Genomic DNA, 15998 nt, shown 5'->3' on the forward strand with positions numbered 1-15998 from the left:
TTCCCATATAAGGGGCCGTCTCCCTCCAGTCAGCAGTGGATGTCGGGTGGAAGAGGACAGAGCTGGAGAGAGGATGGGAGGCGGCCAAAAGAAAGGCACAGAGACTGTGAGGCCTGGACAGTTGGGGGAACAGTGCTGGAGGCACTGGGGGTGCACGTGAGCACAAATTGTAAATAATTCTTGTAAATAAACGGTGTGTGGTGGAACTATGTTGTCTATCTGCCTGTGTCCGGGTCCCAGTTCACAATAGATAGATAGATAGATAGATAGATAGATAGATAGATAGATACTTTATTAATCCCAAGGGGAAAATTCACATACTCCAGCAGCATACTGCTAAAAAACAATATCAAATTAAAGAGTAATAAAAATGCAGGTATAACAGACAATAACTTTGTATAATGTTAATGATTAAATTGAAAACTGAAAGAAAAAATATGGGCTGCCTCGCAGTTAGAAGACTCGGGTTCGGATTCAGTGGATTGGACAATGGATGGATGGAATAAAAATGAAATCAAGTAATGAAAACTTAAAAGTAAAACATAACATTGTATGTTATGGGTCCCTGGAAATAAAATATGTAAGATGAAAAAAGAGAGTGATTACGTGGAGGCCTAGCAGGAAACCAGAAGATTTGCAGTGTTACCTTTTTAGAAGAACGTTCAGAGAAGACTGGCAGGAGTCCAATGGCTAAATTCTGTTTTGTTAAATGGAATGAGTTGGACTGTGTTGCTTCTTAAAGATAAGTAATCTGGAAGCTGCCTGAGAGACCCAAACCATTAAGAGCAACATTGGGCTTAGGAGTGCAAGGACTTACTGGAGGAGATACTAGACTGGCGTCCCTGCAGCTGGAGCAGGCTGTCTTCCAAAATAATCAGACTTTATATTGCCTGCCCATAGCATACAGAGTTGCACACTTCTTAACTGTTTGAAAGTGAAAATAGAGAACCATGGATATATGCCAGCCCATAATGAGCCCTCTCAATTGTAGGGTGTTTAGCTGGGGCAACAGCCTCATAATTAATGTTTAGAAAAAAATGATGGGGAGGAACTGATTCCTAGTCACTTGTCGGAGATAGGAGGAGAACAAATTAAGGATTGGTCTGAAGGAAAACAAGAAGAAAGTTAGCTAGAGGCAGATCTACAGTGAATAAAAACGGGCAGAAGAAGCAAAAAATCCATAGAACAAAGACAAGCAGTATATGTGCAGTGAAAGCTGAGTAGCTGCACAAACTTACAGAAAAAAAAAATGTAATTTTGTGTTAAAAACAGTAACCTAATAAAAAATAAAAGTGGTTATTTGAACGTTTATTATAATTCTATTGTCTTTGATTACTTTATGTAGGAAAATACTATGAAAGTTAAAACAATTTTGAATCCTCCCTACCCAGAATGGTCACAATGTTTAAAACACAGATGCAAGATATCTGTTTGACTTAGTTCCAGGAATTCATTCTGTGGCATTATGGTTGAGAAGTTCTGGCGAGACACAAACCAGAGGCCTCTGGGTTACAAAAAAGATGAGAAATCTCATTGAGCAATAGAAGAGGACAGCTTCTAAGCTGCAAAAGCTGTGGCTTGCATATTTGTGATACAAGAAAACCTCTGTTTCAGCCCACCTGCTCCTACATTTGCCCAGATTGTTACAGTATTAATATAACTAATTTTGGAAACAAGAATTATAATATGAAACTGTTATCAGTTGATAAAACCCCCTTTTGAGCACTTTATTAATCTTCATTGGTACATTTTATGATATGTATGTACACAGAGAACAGACATTTTGCTAATATAACTTGAATGTCCTCTATGTAAAAAATGTTTCTTTATATTTATTTATTTTATTAACAGAGGAAGAACTAGCAACACCTCCTCTGGATGGTATTATTCTACCTGGTGTTACTAGACACAGTATTCTAGATCTGACAAGGAAATGGGTAAGTACTCACTCAGTCTTTTCAGAACACGATGAGGCCTAGAAACATTGGGATGCAGCATTTGAGACATTTAATCTACTGTTAGGTAATCCTGCCAATAGTTATAGAATGAATCAAAGTTCACAACACGGGGCTGAAATCGTTCAAATCTTCTAAATATTTATCTTGACTTAAAAAAGAAAGTATACAGTATGAGCATGAATATCTGGAGCCCTAAAAATTTCATGGACATGTGCTGAACTACTTTAAAAATGATCTTAGGTTCATGATTATTTAACAGCTATATACACTGAAATTAAACTGACATAGTTGATAAAATACTGCGTGTTTCCATTGTAGACAGTAGCAATTATCACAAGTATCTATTACATAGGGCACAGTTTGCACTTTTACACTTTGGGAAAACAACCACATTACTGAAATATATGCTTTAACCAAAGTAACAGGCACAATAATAACATTCCTAAAGGGGGAATGGGTGGCAAGTAATGCAACAATTGTGATTTTATAATCATGTTATACTTAAATGAGTTCCTTAAGCCCCTTCCTTGCCATGTTATAAATGCTATAAAACTCCTCACCATAGCTCTATGTTTAGAAGAAATCAACGGGAGGTCAGTGTTCAAAAATGTCAAATTTATACTGTTCAAAATACTATGAAAGCAAAATGCACAAAGATTGGCAACTGAGGTGATACTTAAAATAAGAGGCATTGTATTCCATTAGGATTAGAACTTAAAATGGATAAACTGCCAGCTTTTGATGGAGAATTGCATGGTTAGCAAAACAACATGTCATAATTTAAAATTTGAAATACATTTTTGTTCATTCTGTATATCATTACTTTCTTTTCATATTTTTTGCCATGATGTGTGCTTGCACATGGATGGCCTAAAAGTGACAAATCAAGTCAAATACTGTTGACTTAGGCTATTATGACCAACAGCACTGATTTAGAGAACTAAGCCCTTTCCTTAGCCAACTACAAATTAAAAAAAATATGTTGCAAAGAGCAGTACACTTCTATAAATTAATGAGCTTTCAAAAAAAGATTACACATTTAGAAGGCATTCTTTAGTATGAGTATATTTCTGAACAGTCTCTCTTTGTAATTATACTGTGATTTAAGAAATATTTTTAGATTTTTAAAGGTTTACGCTTTAACAATTTAATTTTAAATGACCCTCACCTTTATTTTAGAAAGAGAGGATTCTGGATATCTCTTTGTATTTTTTTAAATAAAACAGCATAACAACTGTAGCCACTTTGTAACTGTAAAGTTTTTAATGTCTTATTTTTATTGTACATAACTAGGCCAAAAAAAACACTATTAGCTAGATGGCTGTGCTGTTAGTAACTGCTTCTAGGATTGTCAATGGAATTTAAGTTAGGCAAACAAATCATTACTTTTCTAGGATGGAATCATGTACTTTTTCATATTTTATAATTATTGTAAAACTAACGTGAGTGCTTACAAATTACAAAGTTAACAAAGAAGTTGAGTGGCACGATGGCACAGTGCAAGTGCCACTGCCTCATAGTAAGCAGACCTGAGTTTGTGTCCCCTCTAAATTGCATGGAGTTTGCATGTTCTCCAGATTTCTGTGTTTGTTTCCTCCCACTGTCCAAAGACATGCACACTTAGGTGAATTGGACACACAAAGTTGTGTGTATTTGTTCACCCTGTGATGGACTGGCATTCTCTCCAAGGTTTGTTCCTGATTTGCATCCTATGTTAGTTAGTATAGGCTTTAGCACCCAACCCTGCAACCGTAGCTTGGATTAAGCTGGTTAGAAAATGACATGGCAAAGAAATCGAGAACACAGTTTAAAACAGAGCAGTGTGTTATGTCACAGTTCAGATGGGGTCAAAGTATTTGTGAAAATAAATGTATTTTTGGGAAAAAATAATGGACATGGAAAGGGCTTGGTAGTAACATTTTCAAACAATAGGCTAGGGTTTAAACCAAGAGACAAAAGAACAGAGTAAGCAAAATGTGAAATGGAACTAGAATTGTAGACAAAGGAGCAGAGGAATTAGCCCTATCACTAAAGTCCTAATTAATCCTAACACTAAGAGAGAGAGATCCAGTACACGAATAGCAAGAGCTGTGAGACACAATATTTTATAGGGGCAAAAGTATGATATAATGACCTATGTTACATGACCACCAATGGACATAGCGATTGTAAACAGTGTGCATCTGATAATGGGGGAGAGAGAGAAATTAGTAAGCAATTAAAAAGCAGTATTAACAGGACCCACTCACTCTTCTTCTTAAATCCATTGGCTCAGGAACACTCCTGCTGACAAGCCTTGGGAATGACCCTGGCTTGGACTTGCACAAAGAGATGGGGAAAATTAATCCACATCGTGTTGCCTCTGACCCCAAGTGAGCAGTGTGAGAAGAAGTCAGCAGCATGAATGTGCAGGCAGGGAGCACAGCAGACAAAAGTTGACTGGAGCTACAGTATATGGAAGGATCTGTGGAAGAGTACAGCAGCGTCAGTAGCATTGGAGGTTGGACAAGGAAGGAAACCTTGCGTGAGGGAGCGAAAGAGAGCAACTGCATTTCACAATTTATTAGACTACCAAGTTCTGATGATGATAAAATATCAGCACAATAACACGATAAGAAAATCACATAAAATGAAGATCTGTCAACATATTGCCACACAGTACAACCACCAAAAGGTTAAACATCAACATCAAATACTCCACACTGAAAGCAGAAATGCATATTTGTAAATTTATATTTTTCTTCAAGGCATAAAATGTTAAATTGTAACTGTGACTACTCTAAAATAGTGAGATATACACCTTCCAACCCTTTTTAAACTGTGTCACAAGAATGAGACATACTCAGATAAAGGTTTGGGGCAGCCACCCGTATAATCTTGTATCCTGGCTGCAAAATAATTTTTTTATAGAAATACAGAGCACTAAAGTGCATACAACCGAGTCCAAAACAAGACTGAGGGAAAAGGGAAAAAGGGCAGGCTTTTAAAGGGGGAGACAGGAAGTGAGGTCATTGGGATCGGGCACGTGTTCATCAATCATTGGTTTGAGCCCGGATGTGACATCAGAGAGGCCGGAGCTAGTAAGGTCTATTTCCATTGGTTTGGTGACGTCAAGAGAGCCAGGTGGAATCTCCCGGGAATGGTCTACAGGGAAGAGAGAAAAAGAGTCAGTGCACTGTGCCACATCCCGGCATGCCTCAGAACTGCCTTCACTCAAGCCCTTTAGCTGCCTCCCATGCGCACGTGTGTGACAACTGCATCTCAAAAATTCAAACAATGGATCACTTAAAGGACTCTAACCTTCAAGACCCATGCTGAAGCTAAAAAGTCAAGGCTGCATATGCACCCACATGGCACGGCAGAGTCTAAGTGCCTAACCCCAAAACCGGCTGGGGACACCAAAAAGAAATACTTTTCTAGATAAGTAATTGCATTGCGCATATCATGGAAAATTGGAAATATTTACAACTAAGTTGAATTTGCAAAACATTTAAAAATATAATGTACACAGTAAGTTTACTGCTTTGCACCCAGAGTGCCATTTCCTGGGGTATAAGGAGGGCCTACCTTGAATGCAGAGATGCCAATGATAAAGGAATACAATAACAAAGTAAAAGTGACACAGAATCCAAAAGTGAGAGCAAGAGTTTCTATAACCTTGATAACATTGTGTTAGTAGCAATCCCAAAGTCTAATGAACAACTAGAGCTCAAAGATAACTGAACAGTTTATTGGATCAGTAAAATATCGCAGAGGGGGTAGAACGGAGTTGTCTTGTATTTATTAGTATAACCCTGAATAGCTGCTAATTGTAGAGAATATTAGAAGTTAAAACTAAAGAAAACAGAACTTCTGAAATAATAATTTCTACCTAATAAAAGTTCAGTAGCTTCAACACAAATACACAATCATAAATTTCTCATTTTGACAGAACTGTTTATCCATGTTGACATAGATCTTCTAGTTGTATTAAGATTTTGAATAATCTAAATGTGTAGTATTCTGTTTGTGGAGGATATTCTGCAGAAATGAATAGTTTAACTGTGGCAAGCTTTAGACTTTTGTTTACTTCTTGCAATGAATTTGTTGTTTAGAGATTGTCAATAAACTTTTAACTTAATTGTGTAACAAAAATTCTAGTGGTACTGACAGGGTGAGTAGGCCATTGCTCAGCTAATTGTAAAGACAGCAACATTTGTTTTTTGATTGTCAGCAGCGAAGTGGTGCAGCCTGTCACACTGTCACCCCATAACACTTATATGTCTACTTCGCAGCCTTTAGAGTTTTGCCTGTATGCAATAGCACTTTGATTGACATATGTTATTGTAGGTTTGTGAGTTTGCATCCAGTACAGGTTTGATTCTTGACATTTTCCCATTTGGAAATTAAAAGCAGATATTTCAGATGAGTGAATAAATAAATGTTATTACATCATTACATAATATGTCTGTCCTTCCATTTTTTCAACCATCTTCTACTAAAAAGTCACTAGAAGTCACAACCCATGTGTAAGCACCACAGAGTGCAACAAACCACTGGACTGGACAACAGACAGTTATAGAACACACGTACACTCTTTCACAACCAGTTCTGAGATGTTAAACAAACCAAAGCCAAGTCTGTGAAGTGTGAGAGAAAGTCACATGTGCACAGCAAGAATTTGCTAGCTTGATATAGACAGTGCCTGGCCTGAGAATTTGAACCCAGTTACTGGACCAGTGAGAGAATTCTACCCAGTATATTACTGACAGTCAGCACAGACTCCACTATAAAAATCCCAGAAGGTGGTAGGTGACCATTTGACTTAAGTCTCCAAGACTGTGAGTTTATTTTTGACTTTTAATTTTACAATTTTCCGTTGTCAACTGGCCATAATTCATCGATTAAATAATGGACTGATATTGTTGGTATCGATTTATGCTTAATTAGTTTCCACCTTGTTCTACATTTGTTTTAACAAATCTCCATTTATATGTATACCTGTTCTGTATTTAGTAGTTAGTATAATCTATACTTGTATTTTGACTTAAGAATTATTTACAGTGTCATGCCCCTGTACTCAGTGAAGAGTGTTATACAAAATAAATTATATTTTATATTATTTCCCCTCCCCAAATTTTACAGATTCTACAGGGTGGTCCAAATCTAATTATGTAATTTTCATTACGCTATAACTTATTAAGTTTATTACATAGATAATTCACAACTGACTGGAGGGCAAGTGGGACATTACATGGAAAATCAGTGAATTAATTTAATGTAAGTCCATTTTCGTTTATTATAAGATATTTTGAACAATTCTTTTGTCTTGCATTGTTTTTCTGCATTGCATTAAAAGTTGCATAATTAGATCTGGACCACCAAATACAGTCTTAATCATCAGTACAACTTGCAGTCATTTTTATTTTATTTGTTCATTTCAGATTTCAGCTTTATGTGTTTTTTGAAAGACTTATAAAGCAACACATTGTCTTTAGTTGTTAGTTATGTCCATCCCCCTTGGATAAAAAGGCTGATTAACTTTCAGCTTAATCTGGCACAAAATAAGAACATTGTTGATGGTGTTTGTACCAGTCACATTGAGAACACAAGCTGTTAGTTAATATCCCCCCACCCCCAGCAAGAATGATGCATTCATTTAAAACAAAGACAATTGTGATGTTTCAAAAGTACGATATGGAGACTGAATAAATGGGAGGTCAATATTTTTTGTTACTGATTTGTTTAATATTGTTTTAATTCAAGTTAAAAGGTAATGGAAAAAAAATGTAAAAGGTTGCCATTTTTAAATAGGGTGGCACTGTGGCACAGTGGTTAGAAGTGCTGCTTTACAGTTCCATTTTCCTGGCTTCAAATTCTGTACGTGTTTCTTGCCTGTGCTAAAGTAAAAAAAAAAGAGAGACAGACTAGAAGAAAGTAGTATTGTTAAATATTCTTGTCATGATATAAGTAAAAATTCCAACTTTTTTTTTTACATACTGGTTTAATTTATGTGTTGTGATAGAAACACAGAACAAATGAATGTGTTTTGGGGCACCTTGCAGCTAAACCCATCTATTATAAAGTTGAAATAAAAGAGCGTATTTAAAATGCAAAATGAGTCTCTTTAGACAAAGTACTATTCTGTCGAAGATAGTGGTTCTTATGATCATATGGCTGCTGGGCAGGAAGAAGCAGGTCCAGGTAGACAGAGACCAGAAGTGACGTTATTGGAGGAGAGCCATCAGACCTCTGATCTAGAGAGGTAGAAAAAGAGTGCGCGTGTGACGTGACAGTAACAATTGGCCCACACCTGTCAGGTCATATGATCTGAGCCATAAGGTCATGGACACGAGAAAGAGCATTGCCTTTGGCATAGAGAGTACCCCAATGATGTAGGACTTTCAACTGATAAAGCTGTAATTCCAAGAACCACCTAGTATCACAGGGATTTGACTCCTTATGAAGAGCCACCCACTGTTAAGGTATATGGTCTGTTACCACAATGAATTCAGGTCCCAGGAGGTAGTACCTCAGCTGTTTTATAGACCATTTAATCGTGGGGGCATCTCTTTCTACTGCCACATACCTGGTGTCATGATCTGGTAGTTTCCGGGTTAGATACATAATGAGGTGTTCAACAGTTCCAAGACCTGTGTCTGAAGCGTCAGACTGTAAGATAAAAGGCAAGGGAAAATTAGATGTAATTAATATAGGTGCTGACATGAGGGCCTGTTTCAGGTCACAGATTGCAACTCCGGACTTTTCATCTCATAGCACAGTTTTTAGCACTCTCTTCCTTTCCTGTCAGGGACAAACTGATGATATTGCCCCACTAACCCCAAGAAAATTTAGATCTGCTGCTTGGTTTTCAGACAGGGCCAGTTCTTAATGGCATTATCTTTGGTGCATTGCAGGTGTTTGGAACCGCTGTCCACCAAATAGCCCAAATATTTAGCTTCATTCAAACCAAAAAAACAGTTTTTAGCGTTGATCGTAAGCTTGGGTTTGTTTAGTAACATAAGCTCTGCGCGAACCTGCGGCACATTATCCTTCAATGTGTTGGAGCAAATGTCATCTAAGAAGGCGTCTTTAAAGGAGTAATGAGGACATAGCACTCTATCCACCAGACTTTGGAAGGCCACAGGTGCCCCATGAAAACTAGATGGAAGGACCTGGGGTACTGAACGTGGTCTTTTCCTTAGTGTATTCCGTTAAATGAATTTGCCAGTTCCCTTTCCTCATGTCAAGCGCAGTCAAGTACTGAGCCTTACCAAGTCACTTGTGGAGCTCATCCACTCACGGCATTGAACTGTGAAACTTGATTTAGCCAGCAGTCATTGCAAAAGTGCCAGTACAATGGGGCTGGATCAGGGACTAAAACTCTCCTCTATCACACCAAAATCCAGCATCCATGTGATCTCATTTGGCTTCCAGGAGGCAGTACGGGCATTCTTGAACTATGACCCCGGGCTCTGTAATGATATTATGGGCAACTGAAAGTTCACAAGGGGAAAAACTGATCCCAATTCCTCCCTTCCTTGCTGACCACCTTATGCAGCATTTGTTTGAGCATCTGATTAAACCACTCTACTAAACTGGTAATTTGAGGATGGTATACTGGTGTTTTTAGATGCTTATTCCTGATTAACTTGGCTACTTCCTTGAATGTTTTCAAAGTAAATGGAATTCCTTGGTCCTTTAGGACTTCTTTAGAGATGCTGACACGCGCAATGACCCATACAAGTTCCCCAGCGATATTTTTAGAATTAGCCAGTTTCATGGGAATAGCTTCAGGATAAAATGTAGCATAATCCACATTCACCAGAATGTATTTGTGACAACGAGCAGAGGGTTCAAGGGGTCCTACAATATTGACCTCTGTGCACTCCAAGGGAATAACAATGAGCAGTATAGGAATGAGAGAAGCACAGTCCTTTCAAGGAATTTGTCTCACATGACACTTGGGGCAGGAAGCAAAAAAAGTGAGGGACCTCCTCATTAATTGCTGCCAATAAAATCGATATTTAATCCACTCCAACATCTTTTCATGTTCTCGAATGGGCAGGATATGGGTATGTGCCAGTTTGCAGACCTCAAAGACCTCGGCTCAGCTACACAATATAAAAAAGCATTATTAATAAAAAAGTGAAGCCCCTGTGGCATGGGATAATTTGTACATTGTCTGTCAATCAGAACAATCGCATTCACGACAAACTGGAGGGAATCATCATTCCATTGTTGTCTTTTATGATGTTGGCATTTGCCTAAATTGAGAGGGAATCTATGATGACCTCATGGGGTGGAGTTACACTGTGTGACAGCTCACCCTTCACCTCAGTAGAGATGTCTGGACTTGATGGCGTAGCCACTGAGTAGCAATGTGACCCCTGCTTTGACACTTTCTTACTCTCATAAAAAAACAATAGTACATGCAACAAAAAACAGTGTCTTTGGTAATTCTTCTCTTGTAAAGACAGTTGCAAACATTTGCAGTTTTGTCCTACATGATCCATCCTAAATAAGAACTATTGCATTTTCAAATTGAAAGATACCAAAGCAAGAGGAAAAGATGGTGTTTCCTAACCATGAAATCAAGTGTTGTCATATAGGTATAACAAAGCAATGAAACTGATTCATGTTGCTCAGACAGGCCCAGCATTTTATACTCTTCATACTGTTGATGATGTCATCTGAAGCAGACACACAGACCAGTTACTGCAAGGAGTTATTATACATATGGTTTCTTCACTTGTGGCTTTTTCTGTACTGTCTTAGCAATGCAGTATATGTTAGCCTACGCTTGCACAGGAGGCACATGCTGCCCTGGAGCCTGTCACACTTTAACCTTTCCCAGCTACAACAGAGCTAATACCTTCATCTGTGCTAGCAGCAGTTCCTTTCATTTTGGACACACCTCTTCCTGAGAAGGATTTTACCTGCTGCTACTCTCTCCCTAAGCTTAGCTTCATTAGTAAAACTGTACAACTGTGGTTCTTTTCTACAAAATGTGTGTATAAAACAATGAAAATCATTACTTTTCATTTAAGAGGTAAATAGTATGTTACATACTTGTTATTTCCAGTCACCTGTTGCCCATTTCTGCTTTGCATTGCTTCATTGGGTTTTCACTAAAAAGCATCAATAGACACTCCTACATCTTGTTGTCTCTGTTAATTTGATGTTATAGTAGTATACAGAGAAATGATACTGAGATATTCCAACAATTAGCAGGACCGGTTAATGGTTTTAAAAATATTTTTGTTATTTCATCTGTTATCGTCAATACAAGTTATATATTTCAAAATTATACTTTATTTATTTGCACAAAGTATGCATAATTTAACATGTACACAGTCACCAATATATTTCCAGTGAAATGTAATATTTTATATTTTATTATTCTATTTGTAAAGGAAGATATTCAACTAGAGGACATAAGTGAAGAATGAGCAAGTCTTGCTTTAACCATGGACAAGAATCCAATTTACTGACCGTGGCATTTGTATTCTCTCAACAGTAATTCTGTGAAGCTTCCAATTTCTTACCTATCAATGCCAGAATCTGAGCTGTAATTTCTTATCTGTCCTGTACAAAGAGGCTAATAATTACTTAAAGAGCTTGCTGCTATGCTTTGAAAATCCATTATCAACATTATTACCATTGACTGATGACAATGTTCATGAGCATTAAGAAAGAATAAGCGTCCAAGTATGTGCCAGGCTTACATTGATCGACTGATCATCCTGACCTTCTGATTTCAGTTTCATTTTTTTTTATAATTTTATTGATTTTATTGCAATCACACAACATTCCATACAAACAGATACATTTTACAAGAATAGGATTGAAAACAAATCAACCCCTACCCCTGAGAAAGAGAGCATGGACAGCAAAATAAAACTTAAACCTAGTAAAAATAAGTAAATAGATAAATTAATAAGTGGATATAGATTAATGGAGAAGAAAAAGAAAAAAGAGAAATGGGGAGAGAATCCTCAGTGCTTTAAAAGCTCATTCTAAAATGTTATTGATTAGATCCTACCAGGTTTTGAAAAATTTCTGATTTCAGTTTCTTTGGCATAAACACTGAGCTTTGAGAGTGTAGAAAATAATAATGTTCTGTCATATGTGGCTAGACAATAGAAGATGAAGTGGAGATAGAGGTCTTGACAAGCAGACACTATGGTGACAGAAACCTTTCTCAGGAACATTGGACGCAAACCAGGAACCATCCTTAGGCCCTGATAAACTAAAACACACAACAATAGTTAGACAATTTTAAATTCATGCTTTCCAATGGGTAAGGAAAACTGCTGTATGCAGTGAAAAATCCATGTGGATACTGGGAGAATGTGAACATTCCACATATGGCATGATTGGACTACAGAAGCAGAATAATAATTGTGCCTCTGTGCTGCCCATAAAATATTGGTAAAAAAACTATAAAAATTAGCAACCAAAAACAAATAAATCAAGGTGGATGCAACCAAAGCGCTAATCAAGAGAAGTGTCAGGATTGGTTTGGGGTTCCTCACCTAATCCTTCCTTATGCCTGGTGTTTGCCTTTGACCACTACCATCCATGTCTGTTACTCTGCAATTGAACAACACTCACTTAATAGAGGAGCAGGGGTCACAAAGTTGAGGAGCTCAGATGGTGCTCTGCTTACATATTGTGTTTCCAGCACAGCAAAAGCCCATCTACTGCTTCCGTCTTTTGTTTTCTTGGCTTAGTATTTTGCAATTTTTACCTTCTTCTTTTTACTTTTTCAGATTAATAATGTCTTTGCCTGTTGTTTTAGTTTTTTGCATTTATTTTAGTTAATAGCTTCATTAATTATCTGTGTATAAAAACATTTTTCATTTGTGACCCCAAGTTCTTGTTAAAGAACTCATTTCAGCATAACAAATGGAGTCCACCATATTAATTTTCTTCTAATTTTGAACACATCTACCTTGTCACCACTTAATCTCAATTTAAACTGAAAATGTTCCGCTTCTTCATTTTTTGTCTCTCAGTTCTCTTTGCTCCTGTTTGGACTTTTCTGTGGCATTGATATATACTTTTTTGTAATATGGTGACCTACATTGCACACAGTATTCCGGATGAAGCCTCATATGTGCTTTATATAAACTAAGTAATAACCTCTTTTGACTTGTGCAGTACACATTATAAAATAAGATAACAAACAATGATAAAGTATTGGGGTACCAGGTGGTGAAACCTGTGTAACTGGATGGAGAAAGGTGATGAAAAATAAACAAAGTATCCAAAATTGCAGCCAGCACTGCATAGAAACGTCTTTCCAGAAGCAAGACCAAACAGAGACTACCATGTCCTTTTTATGCTGGTCTAGGACTCAGAGGGGGTGGACAGTGCTCTTTGGAGAGGAGAAGGAGGTGTAAAAGAGGAATAAAAAATTCAGTAGGTACTTATATTTGTATTATGGAAGAAAGAATCTGTGAAGGTACTTTCTTTTGGACCCGGGGCTATCATGGTACCATCGCGTCTAGGGTTTGGGGCTCAATGATACCCCCTAATGGGCACAACATTATGCTAGGTCACCTGACATCCTATTAGCCTTTTTGATTGCTTCAGTACACTACCTGGGCACGAACACTACCCACTGTGCATACAAATGTAGCATTTTTAATTCCCTTGTGTAATAGTTTACTCTTTTTTACATTAAATTTGATTAGCCACAAATCTGAATTCTGTAAGGGTCCATCTGTTATGATCTGACTGATACTAGGCTGTCTGCCATTATACCTAGTTTAGTATCGCCTGCAAATATCATAAGCTTGTTGTTATCAACATCAATTATACTGTATAAATTAATCTGATGGCACATTACGAAACTGTAGTTTCTGGACCTCATTGCTTTGACAATGTAATACTACAATATTAATAATCTCAGGAGATGACAAATTACATGACGCTGTGCAGACTTTTCACTATAGTTTCAATTTTCGATAGCTCACTGCATTCTGACAGTACTGTTGCCTGTACAAAGGCTTTCCAGGTAGGGCAACTTCAGACACAATCTCAGTTCCTTTATTTTCCTTTTTCAGTTCTGTCATGATATGACAAACAAGACATTAGACAGACGAGATTCTCTTTTGTTTGTGCTGTCCAAAACACAAAACTTTTTTCTTTCCTTGGTACCATGCTGTATGTATTGTACTTCTGCGTGAGTGCTCATTGGTTATCAGCTCTTGTAAATGCTTGAGACCATTTCTATGACTTGGTGGAGTCACACACCATTTTGACTGAATCACTAGAGATATCAAAGTAGACAAAAGGGATCTTACAGGGGCAGTTGCAGGAAGGAAAGTTGTGTTTTAGTAAGAGTACAGCCCCAGAGACAATTCTTTTTACTGTATATCACTTAACTTGGAAAAGGTTTCTCGCACCTGTTTAAAAGAAAGGGAGCTAGCAGGGTTGCAAAGGTGTAGTTGTGGCAAGAGTTTTAAGTTTGACAAAGGGATGGGATTGTATGCCTTAGGAGTCCAAACAAACTTTTATAATTGGATGTATAAAACAATCGTAGTAACTGGCAAAACCTGCTGATATTATTTTATTGAATTAAGGCACAGTGTTGAATGCTCTTTTTTGCTCATCATCTTTTTTAATTTGAATCAGGTTGCAGTACCAATGAGATCCAATTTAATAAATATTGTGGACCCATGTATTTCATTCAAGAGGGATAAAATTAATGGTATGGTTAGATGTTCTTCACTATGACTTTATAAGTTCCCTATAATTTATTTCTTGGCATGAATGTCATTCTTTCCTCCACAGATAAACTCATTCATCAGACTGTTTCTTATTTACTTTTCCTTTTTATTTATTTTTAGGATCTTTCTGTAAAAACTATCTCCTCTTGAATCATAATATCGCTGTGGTGGAAGTTCTAATGTTTTTTTTGTTTGCTAAATACATTTAGGTTGTCCGTGTTCTCCTTAGGTATTATGGTAATGCTAAAACAAAAAGTGGTTAATAGACCAAAATCCTTGTTAGGGCTTTACAATGGCAACGTGTCATGGTAGAACTAGGGCTCCTTTCTTGGGTAGATCTGAAATCCTTTTCAAAGTTGTTAAATTACACTATTAGAAAATGAAAAGTTATTTAGAAGGAGTCTAACATGTAATCAGGGGTTCATTACAGAGAAAAGGCTAACAAAAAATGATCATCTAAGCTAAATGTGCAAAATAAAGATTTATGGTCAAAAGCAGGGGTTTTCATAATGTGTCCTGGCCCCGCATGGTTACAGATTTTTGGCCCAAACACTTTTCCAATCAGTGAGTCATTGTTACCTTTAATTATTTCCACTGTTTAATTACATAAGCTTTGTTCCTTTTCTTATGTTGCATTCAGAAAAGCAATGCAGTATGAGATTGACATTTATAAGAGATTTTTTTCCTTAGATTAATTAATGATGAGACACAGGTGCAAATGACACTGAATGTTAAAAGACAGCAGCTACTTCAGAGAGGGCTACTTGAGTACTTATTAACAAAAATAATGTGATTATTAAAAAAGAAAAAAATAATAAAAAGTAAGATAAAAAGAATGAATTAGTTCCCTTCTAATACACTTAAATGGTTGCTTAATGCAGTAATAATTGACCATAACCAGTATGTGATTTCTAGATTGACACAAGGAAACAAAAAATGTAGAAAGTAGGAAATAACAGCATGCTTAATTGATGGAGAAGTCCAATTAAAAGAAGAAAGGACTGAACTTGAAAACGCCTGGTCAAAAGGAACAAAACAAAAGCCAGACACTGGCTAATGATCTTAGCCCTCACTATCCCAAAGAAAATAACTGATTAGTAAAAAATGCTCTTAGGTTTTATCATTTTGTTACCATCAGAAAACAATGTGTGCAGCTTTACCTTGCTCAAAATGGACAGCCTAATGAATACATTCTGTGACTTAGTCTCAGTATATTTTTGAATTACTCTCAGCATGACTGCTTAATGCCTGCACTGGGATGGTTCAAACTTCATATCTTCATTAAAGATATCAAAAAACTAACTTCACCATTTAATTTATT

General features: G+C 36.9%; 1 protein-coding gene across 4 annotated transcripts in view; it reads left to right on the forward strand.

The window, feature by feature from the left end:
• Positions 1-15998, forward strand: part of bcat1 (branched chain amino-acid transaminase 1, cytosolic) — a 154887-nt gene that overhangs the window by 90052 nt on the left and 48837 nt on the right. For all 4 annotated transcript variants that reach the window (XM_039761578.1, XM_039761579.1, XM_039761577.1 and 1 more), the window contains one exon: positions 1852-1937. In XM_039761578.1, coding sequence (XP_039617512.1) covers positions 1852-1937 — 86 coding nt within the window. The remainder of the gene's footprint in view (positions 1-1851; positions 1938-15998) is intronic.

This window comes from Polypterus senegalus, chromosome 8, assembly GCF_016835505.1.
Source record: "Polypterus senegalus isolate Bchr_013 chromosome 8, ASM1683550v1, whole genome shotgun sequence".
Lineage (NCBI taxonomy): Eukaryota > Metazoa > Chordata > Cladistia > Polypteriformes > Polypteridae > Polypterus > Polypterus senegalus.